At 38.9% G+C, this 22,301-nt stretch overlaps 1 protein-coding gene across 3 annotated transcripts; it reads right to left on the bottom strand.

The window, feature by feature from the left end:
- Nucleotides 1–91: 91 nt before the first annotated feature.
- Nucleotides 92–22,272, bottom strand: lpin2 (lipin 2). 3 transcript variants are annotated; one of them, XM_085388480.1, is made up of 20 exons: nt 22,138–22,272; nt 17,043–17,243; nt 12,613–12,708; nt 11,773–12,131; nt 11,584–11,691; nt 11,355–11,481; nt 10,938–11,274; nt 10,755–10,854; nt 10,416–10,603; nt 9,575–9,668; nt 9,409–9,478; nt 9,214–9,306; nt 8,975–9,057; nt 8,614–8,761; nt 8,100–8,248; nt 6,840–6,926; nt 6,190–6,342; nt 4,352–4,466; nt 3,422–3,525; nt 92–2,841 (listed from the first exon to the last, which is right to left on the bottom strand). In XM_085388480.1, the coding sequence occupies exons 2-20, from the start codon at nt 17,232–17,234 to the stop codon at nt 2,697–2,699; spliced, it is 2,748 nt and encodes a 915-aa protein (XP_085244606.1). In that variant the 5' UTR covers nt 17,235–17,243; nt 22,138–22,272; the 3' UTR covers nt 92–2,696. The 3 variants fall into 3 exon arrangements, with proteins under 3 accessions (XP_085244606.1, XP_085244605.1, XP_085244607.1); XM_085388479.1 differs by having other exon boundaries at nt 11,773–12,134; XM_085388481.1 differs by lacking the exon at nt 22,138–22,272 and adding an exon at nt 19,162–19,486 and having other exon boundaries at nt 11,773–12,134.
- Between the last annotated feature and the right edge of the window lie 29 nt (nt 22,273–22,301).

Here is a 22,301-nt window from a genome sequence, read left to right on the forward strand (position 1 = left end):
AATAGGGCAGGAGTTACTCCACTTGCCTCTGGTTACTGTTGAACTTTTGGACTCAGACTGCAGAAAAGAAAAATCACAGCACGCACATAACTGCATTCATTTAGAAATTTTATTTCATACAAACAAGACCATAAGCCACATGTTAGCTTCATTAGGCCTGATTTTTTTTTTTTTTTTTACTTCTTCTTACAGTTGATTTTGTTCTTCAAACCACATTTCTATTCAAATGAAACACAGCATACATTTAATGCATTTTCTGCTGGTCGGACACAAATACCAAGCATTACATCCAAACAAAAACGGAACAAAACTTAAGTCACACAACAGCTCATACACGTTATAAGAAAAAAACAAAAAGGCATCAAAGAAGAATGTGATGGTCAGCATATATACTCATTCAAACGTTTATTTACCACATATCCCAGGATCAGAGAAGATGAAGTGTGATTCTTTCACACAAGATGCTTTACTTTCATAGAAAGAATGGAATTTCTTGTTGATTTTAAGATAGATCTATTTGACTTCACCACTTTGCAGAGAACAAGCAAACAAATCAAAGCGGGGCACACTGTATTCATCAAAACAAAAAAAAAGAAAAAAAGAAAAGAAATCAGCAGTGCATGTAGCTGTCACCATAAATTGTGCTTATTTTTATGAAATGATCTTGGCTGCTCCTGCTTTTTTAGTCCACACTGGCATACACAGTCAGTTACACTTGCATTGGAGATATGATCCATCTGACCAAAACTCCTTTCCTAAAATCATACATAGATAATGCCGGGGAAGTGCCTTAAACACTTCCTGTACAGTCAAGTATTTCCTGTTTATCTCCAAAAAACAGTTTATCCTCCTCTGGTCACCAGAGGCACGGGAATCAGGCTTTTCTGTCTCTCACGCTCTCAAGCACACACATTAAGGGGTAGCTCTGATATTACCTTGCTGCCTGTTACCCCAAATTATCATCATTTTCCTCTGCCTTAAAAACATACACACAAAAAAAGCTACTTGAAACAAACTAAGCTTCTCAAAACTCACTAATAGACAAATTTCAGATTAACTGAATAGTCAAGAAGGTAAAACTCAAACTCTTTATGCTCAAACGCTGCAGTAATTGCATACTCTGGTCTACTGTCTACTTAGACTGTCGGTGAAGTGCATGTGGGTGGGAGATGTGCTGAGTTGTAAGTCTTGAGTTTCTGGGTGCAACTTTGACAAAGTGTGCTGGATAAAGCCACCGAGGGAACCTAAGCAAAGGGTGCAGGATGCTGCCACCCCAACAGCAGCAGCACTCTGTGATTAGGTACACACACACACTACCATCATCCTGAAGTCCATCCTACGGAGGACCTCACAAAGCAATATCCTTCATTTTAAGCTCTTCTCAAATTTGCTTATATCCACTGTTCCATCTCAAGCATCCTCTCTCACATTTACACACATCTGGTAATACTACAGACTCTGAGGTTTTGCTCAGGAATGTCTACGTGCCTTACATGTTGAAAAATTCACTGTTAATAAAAGAAATACAGGCTTGTTGCTGGAGACGTGACCAAAGAAAGCTTGTACAAGGCCTAGCAGTTACTGTTAAGTGCATGTTAGTCTGTGATCAGCCTCACAAAAATACTAATCTGAAATATTGCATTGGTGATCAATTATCTTTTCAGACAAGCAAAGGCCTCACAATAGAAATCAATAACTTAAATACATTGATCATCATAAATAATGACTCCATTGTTAACTAAACACACGTGATTTGCCAGAGCTTGCATAACAGAACAAACATATTAAAACAACAGCAAGACAATACACCATGAAGCTGCTTCATTTTTTTAAGTCACAGCAAACTGTGCATCCTCACATACTTGGTGAAAGCATATCCGAGGTACGACCTTGGATATTAACAGTACCAAACATGGCTCGCTGTGTAGCGGCCATATGAAATCTGTTGCACAGTCAGGCAAGAGTCAGGAACGAGAGGACAACTGAACACTTACTGTGGCGAGTTCCTGAAATCTAACGGCTGTGGACGGTTCTGTGTTTGTGTTATTCTGTTATTTGCCAACCTCTATCACGACTGTATTTTTAGAACAGAATAAAGCCTCCAATTAAAGGCTGGTTACTTGCTTCTGGGCAAACACAGCACCTACAGTAAAATATGACTGCCGCATAACAACTGCCCAGTGTTAATTGCCTGTCCTGTTTTAATTAAATGTGTGCCTTTTCCATTTAAACATTACGTTTCACTTCTTCGGGGCGTTTCTTAAATTACTTCTGCTCAGCTCGGAATCTAGCTCCTCGTGAGGGACTTCTGCCTGCGTCGTTTATGGCTTTCTACAAGTTTACAAGTTTACCGAGATACTAGCTGGATCTTCAACTGCCAAGTCTGTACAAGAACATGGACTAGAAAGTTATCACTGGGCAGGATGCCTTCACACAGAGGCATACGTGGAGTGTCTCTGTGAAATAAACGCTAAGTTATCACTCATCAGGATTTACTGTTCTGATAATCTCCACTCATCTCTCAAGTAAATACAGTTTACCAACTTTTCTGAGTTCATGGTTACTGTGTCTGTGTGTTGTGTAAGTCTAATTAGCAGGAACAGTTCTGGTTCCACTTCACATGTATTTAGGAGGTGCATTCAGGTGCACAGTTCATTTGAATGTTAATGTATAGCTGGGTATCAATACACACCGACTCAGAGCAGTTCATCTGGATTGATTTCTGGTATTGGCTGTCTCCAGTAACAGAAAGAGCTGTACTCTGGCATTACAAAGGCCTCGTTCTGCTCTTTGCTCAGCAAAGGGAACACGTGCTCCACCAGCTCACTCAGTCTGCCATAGCTGCGAAGGGGGAAAAAACGAAACCAGAGAAACAGAGTGAGCAAGAGAACGGATACAATATATAAATCTTAAAAAATATATACACTCTAGGTATTTAGTGATGAACAAAAAATAAAGAAAAACAAATATTTAAAAAATGGATTTTAGATTTGAAATACGTTGAAATGTATTGATCAATCTAAATACAGAAAGAACAAAAAACACAGGCCACCTGAGGAAAACATTGCAGACTAGAATCAATTTTAAGGTGTGTTTCTGGCCAGCTCTCTTTTTATTTCTGTTTTGTTCTCCATCAGATCCTGTGGGAAATATCTGTCGCTTGAGCTGCTAAAAGCACCACTATGTTCCCTAGTTTTTCTCTAATTTTGTCTGTTTTGCTTGCTGCAGGGTACAAAAGACTCTGTGACTGTAGGCTTTTATTCTTTTTACAGTAATGTGAGAGTGAAGGAAACAGTAATGGCTGGAAAAGCAAAACAAGAAAATAAAGAAAACAGAAAAACGTTCAATGATAGCAACGTCCTATACTTCCTGCTGGGGATTTTTGCTACGAAAGACAAACACAGACCATTAATGTACTTACGAGGACTTGTTGCCCTTGGTCTGCTCCTGGATCAGCTCTCCCTTTGGGTTAACTGTGAAAATTCTGCACACTGGAACGCCGACTTCCTTATAGGCAAACACATCCTGTATGAAGACATAAAGATTAAAGGCTCAATCTTCCCTCTAAAATACGACTGCTTCAAAGTTTAAGTTACGTTTTTTAAATGTTTCCGTTTATAAGCACAGCACAAGCTTTTATTTTGAGTTGGGATTAATTACAAACACATAAACCCCATTTTGCTTCCTCTAAGACAAAGCATGCGAATGAACCTGTCATTTACAGGCTGAAAAATTACTGACAGAGCTGTTAACAGCCATCTGAGAACACTCTTGATTATGTAATGTTCGGAAAGTAGCCTCTCATACATAATACATAATAAACTGAAATGACCACGTTAATAACATTAACCACAGATTTCCTGTTTGTGTTCCACCTAATGCATGTAATGGCAGTAAATTTCTGGAGTAAATGTTTTTGGTTGGCCAGAGGAAGAGTGAGTGTGTGGCTGTGTCTTATTTTTTTGTTTAGGGGAGAGACCGAGGCAGACTGGGCTTTGATAGCTGACCCTTCATGTGACTGTTAGTGTTTATGCAGCTGAAGACGGGATGCTGTGCCCGACTTGAGCTCTCGTCCACAGATGAAGTCACTCGCGATCACACTCTGACAATGACCTCAGCTCAGGTTCAGCCCAGTACTTATTTCACACATTCATGTCTGCTAACTCAAAGTGTCTGCCAAAGTGTCATGTTGCTCTTGCAATGAATTACAACTGCATCAACCTCTGAAAAGCGCACTTTTAAAAAAACAAAACAAACCAAAAAAACCCCCAAAAAACCCCCAAAAAACCCCAAAAAAAACAAGCACTCTAATGTCTGGAAGTCTGACATCTTCAAACATGCATTAACTCACATTAGCTCTATTCCCAAAGGCGGCATAAAATGGCTGCTTGTTATGCTGGAACAGGTTCTTGATGTCTGTAAGGCATTCAATCTTGAAGATCTCTGGTTTCTTCTCGATGACCTCTCTGAAGCAAACAGACAGTTTTATTAGAGGGCATACACATCCTTCCCGTGTGTCCAGTTTGATTTAGAGGTAATTTGATCAAACATATTTCGTTTATCTCAAACCCGTTTCTCCGACTGTTTTTAGATAAGAATTTGTTTATAAATGACTTTTGTCCTCTTTACAAATCGTGTAATAGCACGGCCTAAATCCAAATGCATTTCAGCAATTTCTGTTTAAAATTATGACTCAAAACAAATACACAGATGGTAGGGGTGTTTCTAATTTAAGCAAATTAAAACAAGAGGGACACATAAATAATGCAAATATCTACAAGTGTTTGCACCACACAACTATCAGCAATGCTGCAGGTTGCTATGCTGAGACACTAGCCATTCTGAACAGGTTTCAAGGTCACACAAAAACCCTGCTATGTGATTAACACACTGAATAAAAGAAATCAACATTTTCAAGGGAACCATTAACAACACAGGAAAGTTTTACTTGTTCTGTGAAAGTGAGAAAAGGATACTTGCTTTAGCTGTATTAACATTTGGATAATATCTGACATACAAGGCATAACAAGCAAGTATCACAAGAGTATTTAATTGTTTAATTAACATTATATTAACACAGTCATAATTCACTGAAACCAGTGTTGCTGGGAAACATGTTTGATGGGAGAAATACCGAAAGGGGTCATTTTAAAATCATGTAACTGTTAAAATAAAATCACATCAGTTAGTTTGGAACTTTTTCTAAAGTCATTTTATTCATCATACAGTGAATTTTGGGGTGTGTGGGATTAAATTATTGATTGATTTCCCCCCCAAATGTAAAACAACAATTGCAGCATGCCTGGTTGCTTAGCAGCACATCTTACATACTCAAACTTTAACATGAAGGTTACTGTATCATGAGTTAGCTAGAGGAGGCTGACAGATGAACATGTGTGGGAGACAGTAGGTGGATCTAATAGGTCATTCTGATGATGCTCTTCTACAATAATTAAAATATTAAGATGTGTCAGCAATTGTATTTTTGTTGTAGTCTTGTTTATTAGTAGACTCTGAAATATATTTTACCTTTACAACCAGGAAGGAAATAATTTCAATAATTTGTGAAACTCCTCTAAAACTGAACCTTAAATATTTATTTTGTCAAATATATTTAAATTTAGAAAAATGAGTCAAAAATAGACGTTCTGCTGCAAGATGTCTCAAATGATCCCACATTATCAAAAAAATATAGAAAGCTAGCAGCCTCCTTCTGGATCTCCTCACCACTTCAACAAAAGAATCATTCACACAAATCATGTCTCTAAAAATGCAAATGAGACTGTGACAGCAACGGGGAAATAAAGAGAATAGAATAATCCAAAACAGAGAAAATGCTGGCCATGAGCGTACTTTAGAGAAGTGACGGCACTAATACCAACACAGTTAATGCCTTTTAGATAGGAATTCATGAACTTGAGTTTGCTGTAGACTTAATAACCATGGCATATGAAAGACTTATTATAAAGAACGAGGCTCGGGAGAGTGGGGACGATTTTGAGACTGAGAATAGGGTTTTTAAAGTGAAACTAACTTTGTAGAGAAAAAAAAGATTTAAGGGTGAAAAATATGGGGTGGTTTGAAAACAACATTAATATCTGGGGATAAGGAGGATTTAAATTAAATCATTTAATGTATATAATGAGCTTCATGATACCGAGACTGGTAACCATTTAGAGCTTATATTACCTGTGGAAAGCAGAGAAGAGGCTGCTGGGAGAGAGCATGAGAGGTCCTCGGGGTAGGATGGTGCCTCCATCATTGACCCACTGTAAGTAACCTCTTGTCATGTCCGCCATGCCGATTGCCCGGGCTGAGCAGTACAAGAACTTGTAGCCATTTCTGCGAATGGGAAGAGCAGTGCTCATTAATAATTGTTCATTATCATGACCTTAATGGCAACTACTAAGATTAGCACTTAAATTGGATGAGTTATTTTGATTGCGCTCATAATGTGGAGAAGTCACAACAATTCAATTAAAAAAAAAAAAAAGAAAATCTTGCAGAGGAAACTTTTTATTTACTACCAAAACCAATACCCAGACTCACTACAGCTGACTTCATTCATGCAATACATTTTCTATTTTTTCAGATTTAAGTATAAAAATAAAACCAGAAAACGAAAGGGCTGGTTTAATGGTGTTTTTACTTTCTGCAATAATTCTGCCTAAACTACAGTTAAACTTACTGAGTCATCCACCTCAGAGCTCCCCACGCAAACACTGGGAGGAAATATCAACTCCACAAAGAGCCGAATGGGAATCAACCCCAGACAGTCCTAACCACTGACCAACCATTCATGCGTCTTCCATAATTAATCAGTGTTGCTGTGCACTTACTCAGCTACAGAGTGGTAGAGCTTGGCAATCCCCTGGTGGGTCCAGTCCTTCCCCAACTGTGGAAGTATCTGTCCAAATACATCTGACCTAAAACATTTAAACACATACAAAAATATCAATATCACTGACTATAAGATAGAAATAAATCAAACAGCCACATCAAGTAGAGAAAGAGAAAGCAGAGTACTGACTGTTCAAAAGAGGTCACATAAAGCACGATAACACCGTTTTATCATAAATATAGAACATTATGGGCTGTTCTCCACTAATGAGCATTACTGGCCTATAGGGGAGAAACAGTCTCACCCTCAGCTGGCTGTGTGTCCTTACAGACTGAAATGTAAATGTCCTCATTATAGTCCCTGTGCTCTTTACCCTGTTAGCCAAAGAAAGCAGCATGTCAGGGGTTGGCCTAAAGGGTCACAGAGATAATAAGCTGCAGTCAATTTGGAGCCGTTTGATGTCGACCACCAATGAACTTCAGGGTGGGCGTCAGGAAGGCAGCAGGCATCAGTTTTGTTTCAGAAGAGATATGACTAGCTTTAAAGTAATTAACAGAGCGTGAAACAAATAGAACTGGATTACAGGCTTCATATATGCCATTTGTGAATGACTTAAATGTGTCCATGGTAGTGAAGCTACTCTGAGCTGGAATCTTATTTTAAGCTTTTGTTCCTTTTTAAATTAACCGAACAATATTATGCAACAATTTAATCTTGTGTTCATTTACCTGCTCCCCACCTTATTTGGTGGATAATAAATAAGGAGCTGTATTTAAAGTATGCAGGCAGTTTATAGAAACACTTGAACACTGCACTATAGATTCCATCTTGGTAGCATAATAATTAGTTTTAGTGCAAAAATGGAGGTTTCCATGGCGAGTTTGCAACAGATGGCTTTAAGTGTTTTAACTATAAAATTAGATCCACATTTTATTACAAGAACTGAAACAGGATGCAACAAAAGATCTATCTAAATGTCGCTTCACTGATTGCTTCCCACCTATATGTTAAAATCAATATTTGTACACATTATTTTTAATTGTCGTTAAAGGATGCAACTAAGGTAGAGCACCCAAGGGAAATTCCTTCTAATAAGGTTTTCTTATTACTGTATATGTACAGGAAAATGTAATTGGATGCTACAATAACTGACTGATTTACTGCCCTGTCTATTACTGTCCATAATTAACATAGCAGCTAGCTTGCTATTACAACTGTGTTCTGTAATATGATTTTCTGAGTGACTGGAAGGCCATACTTTGTGATGGTGCCATCAATGTCAGAGATAATGACTTTGTCATCCCAGTTCCACAGGTAGATTGTACCCTCACAGCGGCATGTGCCTTGGTATTGAGTGGTGATGCTAAATGTCACATCATTTGGCCCCTGCTTGAGTTTCAGACTAGCCTGGAAAAAACAAACAAAAAAATGAGATATATATATATATTTTTCAACAGCACACGCATTACTCTCTGGCATCATTTTCTTGCCACAGTACAATGACCATCTACAGATCTTTAGAGCCCCCTACAGACTACAAATGGAGCAAACACTAGTTGCAGTTCATAGTTAGCCAGCAGAGGGAGCACAAAACAGCCAAATAAAAACACTTGAGACACAAATCTCATTAAGAACTCAGCAAAAAAATAAGCTGATCTTCTGACAATCAGACACTTTTATATTTGAAATTAAATAATATTTTATGACATTTATAACAAATCCAGAGAAAGCTTTGTCAATGTGAGAAAGGAAAAGGTGTAAAATGAACTTACAATCTGATCAGAGGAAAGCCGTAGTGACTTTCTGTATGTGTGTGGGCTGGGATGGTGCTGACCATCCACTGGCTGCAGTCTCTCTTGACAGGATGCTGCGCTCACCTCCTTGGACTCTTCATCACTGGATGAGTCTCTTGCTTTAGGCCTACAGTGCAGTAACCACAGATATGGTAGTCAATTATCACAGACAAGTGGAAAAACATGTTTCAGAAAGATTCGACCTGAAGATCCTTAGATGTATAAATAAATTCAATGTTATCTTAGTTACATTATTAATATTCTTCCTCATTAAACCAAAATATAAGCTCCTCCCTATGTATAATAATAATATAGTTTTTGATTTTCTGGTATCACATACGTTAAGGCCAGCTTCTCCTGAGATGTGGAGGGTCCTTCCTCTCCCGAATGTGGTTCCTCCTTAGTTTCGAGCTTAGTCTCCGACTGGACGAAGTAGGCAGAAAAATAAAATTCCCAATTAGCCAAGTTTAAAAAATATCTATATGAAAACAGGACACTGCCCATGAAGAGGGAACAGAAACTGCCTGCAGATACCACCTCAAATTTTGTTTTGTTCACTTGTACTAACAACATGCACACCTGCTTGATTGTGCTATCCGCCCTCTTACGCCAGAACCACCAGCGGCCTGACTTCTTTGGCATTTTCTCCTTCACCCAGGCCTCCTCTGTAGCCTGCCATAAAAAGGAAAACAAATACATTTAATGATGAGATAGCTGCCAGCTGACAATGAGTGAATGAACAATACAAAGAGTAAAGAATTAAACACACGTTACCTTTGGTAAATTCTTCTGAAATGCTTGAAGGCTTAGAATCAAAGGTGCAGCTAGGGTCCAGTTATAATATCTGAAGACAAAGACAATTACCAATGTGTAATCCTGACCATACGTTTGAAATGTTTCTCTAGTGCATTTCCAATGTGAAGTAAAAACAGTTACATACCTATTTCCTATCCTTACTACCAGGTTGGGGTTGTCTATAATTGCTGGATTTTCAGCAAATTCATGATAGGAAATGATATGCTCCATAAACCTTTCTGGAAATGAACAGGGGAGAAGAAGACTAATTAAAGACAGCTGATGAAAAGGTCAGTGGTGGTGAGAAATAACATCTTAGTAGACATAAAGGTCAGGAAACTTTTTCTTCTGATAACCCCAGAGAGCTTCTAAAGCCTAAATCCCAAAGGATTAATATAACCTAGAGACCTCTAACAGTTTGTAATGACTGCGGAGGTAGTCTGTGATCATCGTTTGTAATGCAATAAATGCAGGGCAAATTAACAACAACATTTAACCAAATATGGACATCCTGTTATGATATTAGTCCAGAGGAAATGAGCATGTTCTTGCTTTTTTGTTCTTCTTTCCCCTTAAAGAATTATGTTGTTATCTTTAAAATGAATGAGAGAAATGGCAGGACTCTCATATTTAAAAAATAAAAATAAAAAATGTGCATAAAAATAGCATAAGATAGAAGCATGTTGACTCGGATGACCAACGTTTTTTCTGCTGTTTAACAAGGTTATGACATCATATTCAGAGATGAAGACACATTTCCTGAAGAGTTAAAGTACATGTTAATTTGATGAGAGGGAAAGTACTTCTGGGTACGACATTTACACATCTGAACAAATATGTATCTGAGAACAGCTTCCTCTAACAGTAGCTGGACACTTTATGTGGCTAATCCAGAAGGTGCAACAAAGTTAGCTGAATGTTTACTGGCTTAAGACAAAAATGTTCACTTTATGATACATTTTGTTGTGAGTGTCATGCTCGTGTACCTTTGGATATTTCAGCATTTTCTGTCAGGCCTCCACACAGAGAAAGAGTAACATCAGGGAGGTCACTAGTTGAGTCAGAGAGACACTCTGTCCCGCTGTCAGCTGCAGCACTACCCACCGACTGTGGGGACTGTGAACCAGAGTGCATCTCAGAGTCAATCCAGTGCTTAGCAGCTGCCTCAGTCTCACTGGAGAAAAGAGAAGGAGAAGAAAAGGGTTACAACATGTCATGATACTGGTCTTTCAGGCTGTCAGTGACACTTCAGAGGAGAAATCGCTTTGGCTTTTATTTTATAATTACAAAGGTTAAGTAATTAGGCAGATCTTTAACCATCATACCTCTTAGGAAAATATCGTGCAGCAACATCAGGTTCAAGTACATTCAAGTCATCTAAGTAGATATCCTCAGGACCCTGATGCTGGCTCCTCTTCGGAACACCTACATACAATATATTTACAAATTACAAACTCATAACCAAGACAAGCCTTAAAAAAGCACCAATCTGCAGCCACCTAACATACCTTTCTTCTTTGATGGTGAATCTGTCTGCTGGTTACTGGAAGAGGTGGAGGTTGCTATGCTTGATTGCAGGATATCAAGGGGTTCTGTAGGGGCTTCCGGACTAACAGATGATATGGTGCTAACAGACGATATTGGAATCACAGGTGTTACAGTGGTGACGGGGGTGCGTGGCTCGGGCTTGACAATGTTACACACTGAAGAGGAGGTGGCATCGCCTTTTTCAACCTCGGTCTCATTCTCCATGGCCTCTGAGCTGAGGATGACACGGAAATGGGTGCTTTCTGATGGGGTGATGGTCACTTTTTTCAGTGGTTCTGATTTCTCCTTCTTGGTGACCTAAAAAAATTGGACGTAATGTTATTGTGATGATGAGTCAACTGGCAATGGTTTGAACTCCACTGGGAAGAAGTGCTCACCCTTGTGGTTTCTGGAAATTCTCCCCATGTCCACTGCATGTGAGACTCAGCTCTGAGCAAACTCTCTGAAGGCCTCATCACCAGTTCTGAGTCACTCTTTGGGGTAAAGGCCTGAGACAAGCTATGGCTGCAGGGGTGTAAAAAGAAATGCCAAGTATTAGTAAAACAGGTGCTACTTACACGTCTGTGCTATCTTTGCTAACGACTTTCGGTTCATGTCAGCACATACCCATCACCAGCTGGCCAGTCCCCATCAGACATTGGATAACCATCAAGGCTGTGTCTGGCTGCGGGTAATTTAGGGTCAATGTCACGCACTGTAGTCACTGAAGGTGATCTAAATTCAGAGTGCAGAAGAAGCATAATAATTAACTGATCTCTTCACACAAATCTGGCTAGAAGCGTTGAATAAACATACCTTGATACATGAACTGTAGTTTCCTCGTCAGAGCTGAGATCCATTTCAAAGATCTCCTCATTTTGCCCAGTACTAGACATAGCAGCAGTGGTAGCAGCGGGTGCATTAGCAGCAACAGCATTACCAGTAGTGACTGACGGCGGGGTCAGTTCCTCTCTACGGGGGTCTCCTTTGTGCTTCTTTCTCCGTCTTTTCTTCTTTTTTGTGGCCACAGTGCTTGGAGCAGGAGGTTCAGGAGGGTCCTCTGGGTCGGCGGGGTCATCTTCCAGATCTTTTGGTGCCCTGTGCTCCACCTCTGAGATCCAGAACAGGTGACTCTCGGTGGGGATTGGGGAGGTGGCCAAATGGGCAGGAACAATCTGCTGAAATAGGAAAGCAGGACATGAGGATTAAGATATGTTTAAACAAGGATAATCGTAGTTTGAAACACAATATTGACTCAGGTCCTGCAGAATAAGGTAGAAGTCACTGCTGAGATGTCACAATAGCAGCCTGAGCAAAGGTTAACTATGCAATATGGTGGAGTAATCACTTCTTCCTACAAACACTGCCCTACATTTCTACTTCAAGAATGCTGTTAAGCAAAGGCAAGACTGTTGTTGTGTTGGGTCAACGAAAGCAAAGTGAAAGATGTTTTGAAAACATGTCTGAAGTTTCATTTCTTTTTTTCAACATGAAATATTTCATGACTTTGCTACATTAAAACTCAAAACAAGACTGCACAAAAAGGAGAATGAACAAATTATATATCTGGAAAAATGTCTCAATGAAACTTTGTGTCATTAGCCTTTAGCAGTTTTGTTACTTTATTTATTTATTTTAATTATGCTTATGGCTTACATTTTGTTGCTCAGCTTCCTGCACAAAAAAGGCCTCTCCATTGTCACCAAGCTTCATATGCAGGTCTACAGGCTCTCCATTCACTTCGATGTCGATCTGGAAAGAAGACACATAATTCCCTTTCGAACATGTGCTCCTCTCTTATTAGTCTGACATCTTCTGAACAATTTGTCACTTTTATCTGAATGAGCTTCCTGCTCACTTTCCTATAAAAGTCACGAGTAACAATTGTGCTTTACTTTTAACATGGCAAAAGCTTCAACAGCATGAAGGCACATTAACTGACAGACATGTACAGGACCATGGCTTACTGACTTAAGACACTCTCTCGTGCTTTTGACATTGTCATCTCACTATCTCAGTGTGGCTTTTGAATATGCCCACAGATTGATTAACTCGCTCTCTCTGTTACAGTCTTCATGAAGATTATGTGATAAACATTAACATAAAGTGACCGGTGTCTAAATGCCAACACTTTAACAGACTGAAGAAGCCAGCAATGTTAAGTATGCAATTTTTGAAGAGGGCTGTATTGGCACTGCTGTTCAAATGTAAAAACTGCCAATGCAATAGTACAGAACAGAAAATAAAATAGGACACTGACACTGAAAACAGTTATTCATTGACGTCAATCACCCTGTGTATCAACCAATAAAAATCTTACATTACCCTTTTTAGTTGACTTTTAAAAAAAATTTAAAAAAACCCATCACACTGGTTGTTTTATTATACTTCCATTATTTTGCAAGATCACATACATGGTCTGTATGCACTCAGAGACCCATCTTCCTCCAGAGCCTTTAAAAAACCTAATAAGCGTATGGGTCTTCTGGGCTTGCTTTCTGTGGAGCTTGCCAACAGAACAAGGCCATTCATGTTTGCCAGATAAACCCCAGTGGACCAGGGGGCCATTCAGAAATTTGACACCAAAAACAAAAAACAAAACAAAAAAGAAAAAACAGGTCACGTCTGGCAGAGACTACAGGAGGAGACAGACTCTGACTCACAAGTGCTCTGCAACTTGAAACCAAATCATCAATATTAATTTACAACCAATGGCTGTAGAAATAATCAGTTTTTCTCCCTCTTGTGCTATCCGTCTGGTTGTACATTTGATGCTGTCCTTTACTGTTGCTGTGGGTTCTCTACAGCCTCAAGATTTAATTTCACCCCTTCAGGGGTGCTGGAGGAAATTTATGTGTGGTAGTGGCTGGTAATTTCAATGCCCAATTAATAATGAGCTAGAATAAATGAGGGTCCTCTTCAGCTGTTCACAGTGTGTGACAGGTTACATGCACTTGAATAGCTGAGATGTGGATTTGCCAACACTGTGCTCCATCACTGGAATGATTGCGAGGCACGGCCACTTACAAATGCTTGAATTAAGGCAGGATATTAAGATGTTTTGGGGTTTGGTTTTTTTTGCTTTGTTAAACACAAGTCTATTTCACTCTTGACGTTCACTTTTCAGATTAGAAGAACAGGAAAATAATATGTGTAAGTGCACTTAATTAACATCTCTAATGTTTTTAGAAACCACATAGTACTTGAAAAACTTTTCTGGTTGCCAACCAAAGTGACTGATGTACGGGAACAGACACACTATCAGCAGCCAAATTTTAATTAGTATTTGGCAAACAGTTATAGCTGAATTCCCACTCATAATTCTCTAAAATATCTGCATGTCAGTACCAAATACCACACAATTTATTGCATTTATCGCAAAAGCACAAGGCGCTAATAACTGATCTCAGGGACAGACATAACTGTTTGTTACACAACAGCCCCTGTTCAGGCCTCCTTCACGTTTCCTCCCTCTCCCACACATAGAAGTTGTAAAGCTGCTGTTGCCATAGAAACCACTCATTCATTCCTCCCCTTTAAGCCCATCGGGATTCTGGGTAGGTGGTGAGACAGTGTCAGTTCCCCCTGCAAATCATTATCCACTCCGGTTCACCAGCAAGTAAATAAGCTCTCTAAGCTAGTGCACAACATAACCATACTAAGAAGTACAGCTGCAGCTATCGATTATTTTAGTAATCGAGTCATCTATCAATTATTCCATCGAGTAACTGATTAGAAATACCTTTGTCTTATTATCGAGATATATTCAAAAGTGAAAAATAAATAAGAGAAAAAAATCTAATTGGTTTCCAGTTTGTTTGTTTTTTGTTTCATCTGCCATCTGCTTCACTTGTCAAAAAAAACAAAAACAAAATTTAATATGACACCTAAATACAAAGGATTTGTTTTTGGTTTTTCAAATAATACATTTTCTTAAATGCAAAAAAATTTAAATACTCAAATAAGAGGCATAAAACTAAGGATTTAAAAAATATATATATCTTTAGTCTGTCTTCTTGGAATGCTTTATGAGTTTTTGTACATGTTTCTGCATGTTTGAGTCTGCAAGTTAATGAGTAAGTTTGTGTCTGCAAGCCTTTAAAGGAGAATGTGGTGGCTGTAATGAAGAGAAGCGAGTATATCAGCATTCTGAAGTTTGACCAGTGTGTTGATGCAAAGTTTTTGTGTTGCTGAAAATAAGATGATGGTGATGGTGCAGACATTAATGATATTAAAGATGATTCACCGTTTTTAAATATTACTGCAATTCATTGAGACACTATTTTATATGTATTCACTTGTGAATAAATGTTATAAAAATCTTGAAATAAACGTGGTGTAGTACACACCATGCCCCCCCTTTATACTCTCTCCTGTTCGCTTCCATGTAAAAACATGGAAGCGATCATGTAAAACATGGAAGCCCTTAGTCTTCAGCAAGATATATAATTGAACTATTCTGGAATCAGACTACGTTAACAGTTCCTCTGCATTTTTTTAATGTAGCCTTACTTCTGGAAACCTACTGCAGATTTTTCATTGCGTGAAACAAACGACGGTCGATGGAGTTGCTACAAAGTTTGCTTTTCTTCACATCAAGAGTTTGTTGATCAGATGCTTTGTCAATGACCCCCCCCCCCTCTAGTTTTTTCCCCAGGAAAGGCATTAATGTTGATCTCAGGAATATCACTGCTGTTTATGATTTTCTTTTTCTCAACAGAGCTCACGTCTCGTTAATAGCTCCGCCTCTTTGCTCTTTGCCGTGTGTAAAAAGACTCCTAGTTTAACTATCCCAGCTTCATCATCACTAGTGTTGTGTTATCAGTGTATACCGGCTTAACTTCCTTAAACTTTTTTTATTCACACGCTGCTCATAAATACTTTTGTATTACACAAATGTTTTCAGTCGTAAATGTGGGTGGATCGCTCGGGTTTGCGTTTCCATGGTAACAATGGCGCGCTACAATCATCGAAGCAAAGAATTTGTATTGAGACTTTTTTTATAATCTGATTATTCGTAATACTCAATACCAATCCTACTAAAAATAGATGTTAAGACAAGTTCACCATTCTTACTTGTGTTATGGAACAAACACTTAAAATAAATACATCATATATTCCATCCATTACCAATTTCTTGCTGAATACCAACATTTTTTTAAACTTAATATAACCCTATAAACTGAAAAAACCTCAATAACATAGACATAACAGTGAGCCATAGCATTTGCATCTACATCTCCCTACTACAATACACTAATACACTCAACCTACTCTCCCTGCTATAAGGCCAATGTAGAGGTGCTACAAAAAGTGAGAAGTGGACTCAAGTGCTCATCATCCATGATTAATTGGATCGGGTCTCCCAGGCAAGATGATATAGTAACAAATACCATCAATGAGGGAGAACAGCCCAGAGCATCCCGTCTATGTTGAGCAAACATAAAAGATTTCCCTGAATGATTCATAGCCTGTGATTTCGATGCTCAGTATTTGTTAATTACCCACACTGGGATTGGAGAGTCATATGCTTTTTTTGATCCCAGTGTGGAGGAGCTTTGTTCAGGGGAGGACATTATGACTGTGTCCTGGGGGAGATGTCCTTAACGCCATTTTGCGCATGATGGAATTGATATGAAACGCATTCCATCGATTAAATAGGTTGGCATCTTTTCATCCGCACTTTTAATTGAATTAAATATAGTTACATTTTTTAAGCCTTTGCATTGAACTTCCACATTAGCAAAACCTCATTGATCAGTTTGAAAAATGAATATTATAATCAGGAGCAGAGAACATTTTTAATATCCAATGTTAATCCAATGTTAAAACTTGGTACATATATTACCCACAATGCAACTCAACCACCAACAGTTCAGTCAAGTGATTTGGGCGTGTTGTGGGGAAACAAAACACAAAAACTTGGTGATATAGAAACATGCTTTCAGACCAATTTTTGATATTTGATGTTTGACACGTCTTTATATGAATCTATCTATATAAATATATGAGCTTTGTATATGAATCGATGTAAGCTTAATGCTTTGACACATCAGTGAAAGAAAAAACAAAACAAAAAAACTCACCACTTTCTCTTTGGAGCGCAGCACGCCCAGCTTACCAAAGCGCACATGGAATGGCGAGCACTGGTAGGTGCCATCTCTCTGACGGACAACCACAACATCGATGCAGCCTGACAATGTGGCCTGGTTAATGCCCTTATACAGTTCTTTGACAGTCACCAGAACCTGACCTGCTAGCTGGCCAACGTAGTTCATGGTGTCCGCCTGTACAGAGAAAAACAAAAACAAAAAAAACTAATATTAACAGAGTAAATGGAAAGACAAGCTAAAGGCATTGTTATTCAGCAAGAGTCCAGAAGACACAACCACTTATGAAATCTACAAATATTCCACTTGAAAGCTCCCTCCCTTCCTGCTTACCCTGTGGTGTCTGTTTATCTCCTGACCTCCATACAGACTGCTAGAGTTATACTGTTGTCCTATAACTGGCCATTGTCCCACGTGAACAACATTAGACAGAGGAAGGCTGCTATGGAAGCAGTTGACTTCCTGTTTACATCCATTAAACACTACTGTCAAAATCAAATCAAAAACTAAAACCACATTTCTGTGGCTTTAATATGAGCAGGATTAATGCTGTACATTTTGTCATAATGCTTTTAATCATCTGGAATAAGCAATTTGCAGGACTGTAAATTCCTTAACAAGCAAAGTGCTCAGTTTACTTGACCAAAGAAAAAGTACACAGGGCAGGGCTATCGTTGCATAATTACAAAAACTTTCCTTGGTGCACTATGGCCTCTTTACTGAACTAGATTATTTGTCCTCGATTGTCCTCTGCGACACAGAGTGTGTGTAACGATTAACTTAAACATGACTTTGGTTTGCCTGGGTCAGGGTCTAGTTTACTGGGGCCTGTAAACACATTGCCTCACTGACTTCATTGGGTTTACATAACCTGACATGTTCTGTCTTACACTAACCTTTTGTTCTGAATCTAGTCATGAGAGCAGTGATGGAGGGTGTGGAGGGGGGTAAGGGGGTAGAGAATAGGGACATTTGTGCAAGGGTGGCATCATGGAATATGGCAAACAACTGTGGTATATTCATTCGGAGTAGGATGATGAGTAGAGAGTATATGCACAGCGTATTCACTTTAAACCATAATCAGACAGGCAAACAGGACACTTTAGCAGCTATCACAGCCACCACAAAGTTCAAAGAGCAGTAGAAAGTTCAGATCATTTGATACCAGCAGGAATCCAAGAAACAAGAAGCTCCGCGTTCGCGTTTCCTCGAACTTCACCCCAAATTTGTACACAGTGACAATGTGAAAAACAGGTCAACTACACTCTGTTGGGATAATCGCATAAATATAGTAACAACCAGGGTTTACACACCTGACATATTTTCAGTACAGATTGTATGACTGAAGCGTTAGGTATGTGTTTATAATATGAAGGACCAGTGAACCTATATTTTTGTGTATGACACTTAAAAATACAATACACTTTAGCTCCAGCACCATCTTTCATATTACAGGTTAAAGGTACAAATGTGGTATGCCGATTTTTGTGTCTTTATCTACTTTCTCCATCTCTAGAAACTAAGAACTTTTACCAAAATAACACTTTAAAGAGATTTACAGTACTGTAGATATTTAACTTTCACTTTTATTTCGGTGTCAGAAAGTCAGAGTACACGTACACCGTGTCTATTGGACTGATGTAGGATTAACACTGAGCAAATTATCACGGGATCATTTGGAAAATGTGCGGCAAATGCTTCAACCTGCTTCTACACATTTATTTTTCCTTCTTTCAGGGTCAGCCCAGAAGTAGGGCAATGCAAAAGTAGACTACAGTCAGAAATTAAACAGGGCGGCTCGGTATTTTAGATGACACATAATTAGCACAGGTGATGAAAGACTCATGAGCCAATCTGTACTATTTTGACTGGATCACAATGCTATATTTGTCCCCCTCACTGCCCACTTCTTTTAACGTCAAATTACAAATCAAGGCAATCATGTGTGAAACTATTAGGCTTAGTTACAGTAACAAGCCAACAAACCAAGCAACCTGACAAAACCAAACAATAGAAGATGACTAACTGCCTATTTGGCCCTCTAGTTTCAGGCCCAAGCTGTGACTAACCAGAAAACCTGCCAGTACTGACTCACCAGGAACCAAGATGACCTCTGAGAGGATGGCTCATCCTGTTCACTGTTGTCTGTGTTGTCTTCTGTGTTGCTTCCCAGGAGCTCCCTGTTCCCCCAAGATCTCGGTCTCTTCATCACCATTAACAGAGCGTCAGCTCCAGCCTTATCCACCTCAGGACTAGACTAGCACCAATGTTTTCCTCTCTCAGATTATGGTGATAATATCCCCCTGTCATCCTGAATCAAATCTCAAATAAGGTCCACCTAATCACCTTGCAATGACCCTCCCAGGAGTAAATACAGATACACTACCTGAAGCCAGCTGCGGTTGTGTAATAGTAATAAAGATTGTCATTTTTCTTTTATTCTCTGCAGAATATGAACATATGCTTGTCCAGTCAGCTGACATGGCAGTAAGGGTTTAGCCAATGGGACGGCTTCTTTGGACTTGTGGTTTATAGCTGATAAGAGAATGCTAATTTCTGTGAACAGCTATGCAATGTTTTCCCCTGATAAGAGTAGGCAAAACCAAACAGCAATCCCCAGCAAGATGTTCTTTTACAGTCAGTCACGTATACCTGTCAGGTTCATTGCTGCAGGTGTTTGTTATTGTAGATGGCTCATCGAAAGTAGGACAGTAAGTACACTGGACTTCAATATGTTGATTTCTTTGTTGCCAGTTGTCACATGAGCTCAGAAAACAGATGGAATTTTTTTAAACAGCACCAATATCATAATCTTTGCACACTAAAACAAATAAATAAGTAATAAATCCGGTAGAGCGGTACACTGATGAGACTATAGTTCAAGCCATGATGAACACGTTTTTATCATCAGGAGGTTCTCTCTAGTTTGGCTTCCAGCATTCGCTCCTAAAATGAGCATAAAGCATGAGGCTCTTCCAAAGAGGTCTCAGCCCCACTGTCCCATCTGCTAAGCTTTTTGTAAACATGACCAAAGAAAACACAGGCCCACTGAGTTGAGGGCTGTGGGCTCTTCCTCCCCCTGTGCTAGGATCTGTTCTGTGTTCAAGAATTTAACAACAGCCATTCGGAAAATAAATGAGTACTTTCTCTTAGTGATAAAACATGGAGAAAAATTATATGTGCCATTTAACAAATAAGAAATCTTTAAATTACAAACTCGAGCAATTAAGAATTACAAGCACAGACATGTTGTATTATGGTCTACTCCACAATTATGGCTTTCATCTGGAATGATCTAGTCAACATTTGCTTTGACTGGGTAACAAAAGGAATCAGTTCTGCTAGACCACACAAAGTTCATGTTACACACTTTCAAGTATTAAGTTACACAAAACCAGCCTGCTCATTATGTGCAACATAAACCAAACCCCACAGAGTGCCAAGCTGCACTTTTACACGAGAAAAGGAGATTTTTTTGGTCACAATCAAAGTGTAGTTCATTATTTTCCAGTGAATTGCAAAATCCCTGTGAATTTGACAATACACAAAGCACAAGTGGTCAAAGTACCAACACTAATTCTATCCGGAAGATTGAACGCTTTCAAAATGTTTTCTTCTCTTAAGTGTAGACGATAACCAACACACACAGAAACATGTTCATTCAAAGTTATTTTGCATTTATAGTCTATGGTCCGGTAAACTTGTATTGTGTTACATATAAGGGAACTGAGAACTAGTTAGAAATTATCCAATCTACTGGAAGCAGAAGCATCTGAGCTTATTTTTCATTGCAAAGTAGTGAAGTCACACTACAGTGTGGCAGTGTGCAACAGTGGAGTAACTGCATACCTGAGTCACATGAAATACTTTATATGTCTTTTGTTTCTACAGTGTGTCCAGACTCTGATCTGAAACAGTGTTGAGATTGTAAATGAATGCAAACATACTTTTCCACCCTGAAGAAAATTGAACAGGAGTTAATAATGGAATCAATAAAGAATCTGAGTTGTGGCCAAAACTAAACTAAGCATCTGCATTAAAAGAAAAATACTTCTAAAACCTGATTCTAATGTTTAGACTGTTTTAATTTAAAAGCTACAAACTATAACCCCAAATTGACCATTAATGTAACTAAGATTTTGCCCTTCAAATAGTTTCAGTAACCGAACATTTATGAAAATAAGGTTATTTGCAAGATTTATGTCAGATTGTATCTTGAATTTCTAATATTACCTGTAACTCAGAATGACTAAATAAGAGTATTGGTATGGGTTTTTCTAATATTACACATTTAAATTAAAACGTTGGGGGAGAAAAGTGTTGTCTCTAAGTTGATTGGTACCAAGATTCTGGTTACTAGTGTTTTCAAAGGCCACCCACAAGCAGGTGTTTTCTTATGTGAGGAGTCAGCTTACAAGCCAACGCTAAATACAAAACATGAGTTTATGCGATACACAAGCTTGCTCCAACGTTAGTCAGTTGAGTCATTCCGTTTTAATGTCAGCCTGAGCTGTTATAGCTATAAAAATGCTAATTTTGCAGATTAAAGCTGGTGTATGGCTTGACATACGTCCCGAGTACATACATACTTCGATGTCATTGCGGAAATAAATGAAAAGCGAAACCATAAATCTTAGTTGTTTTGTACAACCGTGCTTTAACTGGTACAAATCCAAGCTATAAACAGTGGGTGAAAATAGTACATGGGAGGAAAAAATGAATGGAGACGGAGCTCTGTCAGCTAGCTGCTTGCCAGCTTGTTAACCCTCAGCTAGCCACCGTGTTATCGCTGGGTTTACGTTACCGTAACAGCAAACGGTGAAACACGAGTCACTCACTAGGTCACCGCTTTCAAATGGAAAGTCAATATATTTCTGCATTATGTGATAAATACATTCACAGTCCGGTCTTTTTGGTGTTTTAATTAAATGAATCCACAGCAGCTTAAAACTGTTAGCAAGGTTAGGTGCTAGCTATGGTTAGCCGAAGGCAGATTCAGATAATAAGATGTTAAAAGCAGCTGCGAACCGCTTTGACAGGGCTCGAAATAATTTTATCACTAAACCCTTACCTTCTGGTTGCGGGATGCTGCCGATGAAGGACGTTATGGTTTCTTCACTCAGTCCCCATATCTGTACCCATGAAACTCCTCAGAAGCCTTCTGACGTGTCTGGACCACCGTGACCGACTGGTGGTGGCTGCCAGCAGAGAGCTGAAGTTGATGGGACAGGGAGC

Source organism: Rhamphochromis longiceps, linkage group LG18 (assembly GCF_057381845.1).
Source record: "Rhamphochromis longiceps isolate RC_006_pf linkage group LG18, R_longiceps_female_GT1.1, whole genome shotgun sequence".
Lineage (NCBI taxonomy): Eukaryota > Metazoa > Chordata > Actinopteri > Cichliformes > Cichlidae > Rhamphochromis > Rhamphochromis longiceps.

Coding starts and splice junctions, on each gene's coding strand:
- lpin2 (XM_085388481.1), bottom strand. CDS start 19,281: ATGGTGATGAAGAGACCGAGATCTTGGGGGAACAGGGAGCTCCTGGGA. Junction 11,482..11,583: donor GACTGGCCAGCTGGTGATGG/GTATGTGCTGAC, acceptor ACACCCCTGCAG/CCATAGCTTGTCTCAGGCCT. Junction 3,526..4,351: donor CCTTTGGGAATAGAGCTAAT/GTGAGTTAATGC, acceptor GTCTTCATACAG/GATGTGTTTGCCTATAAGGA.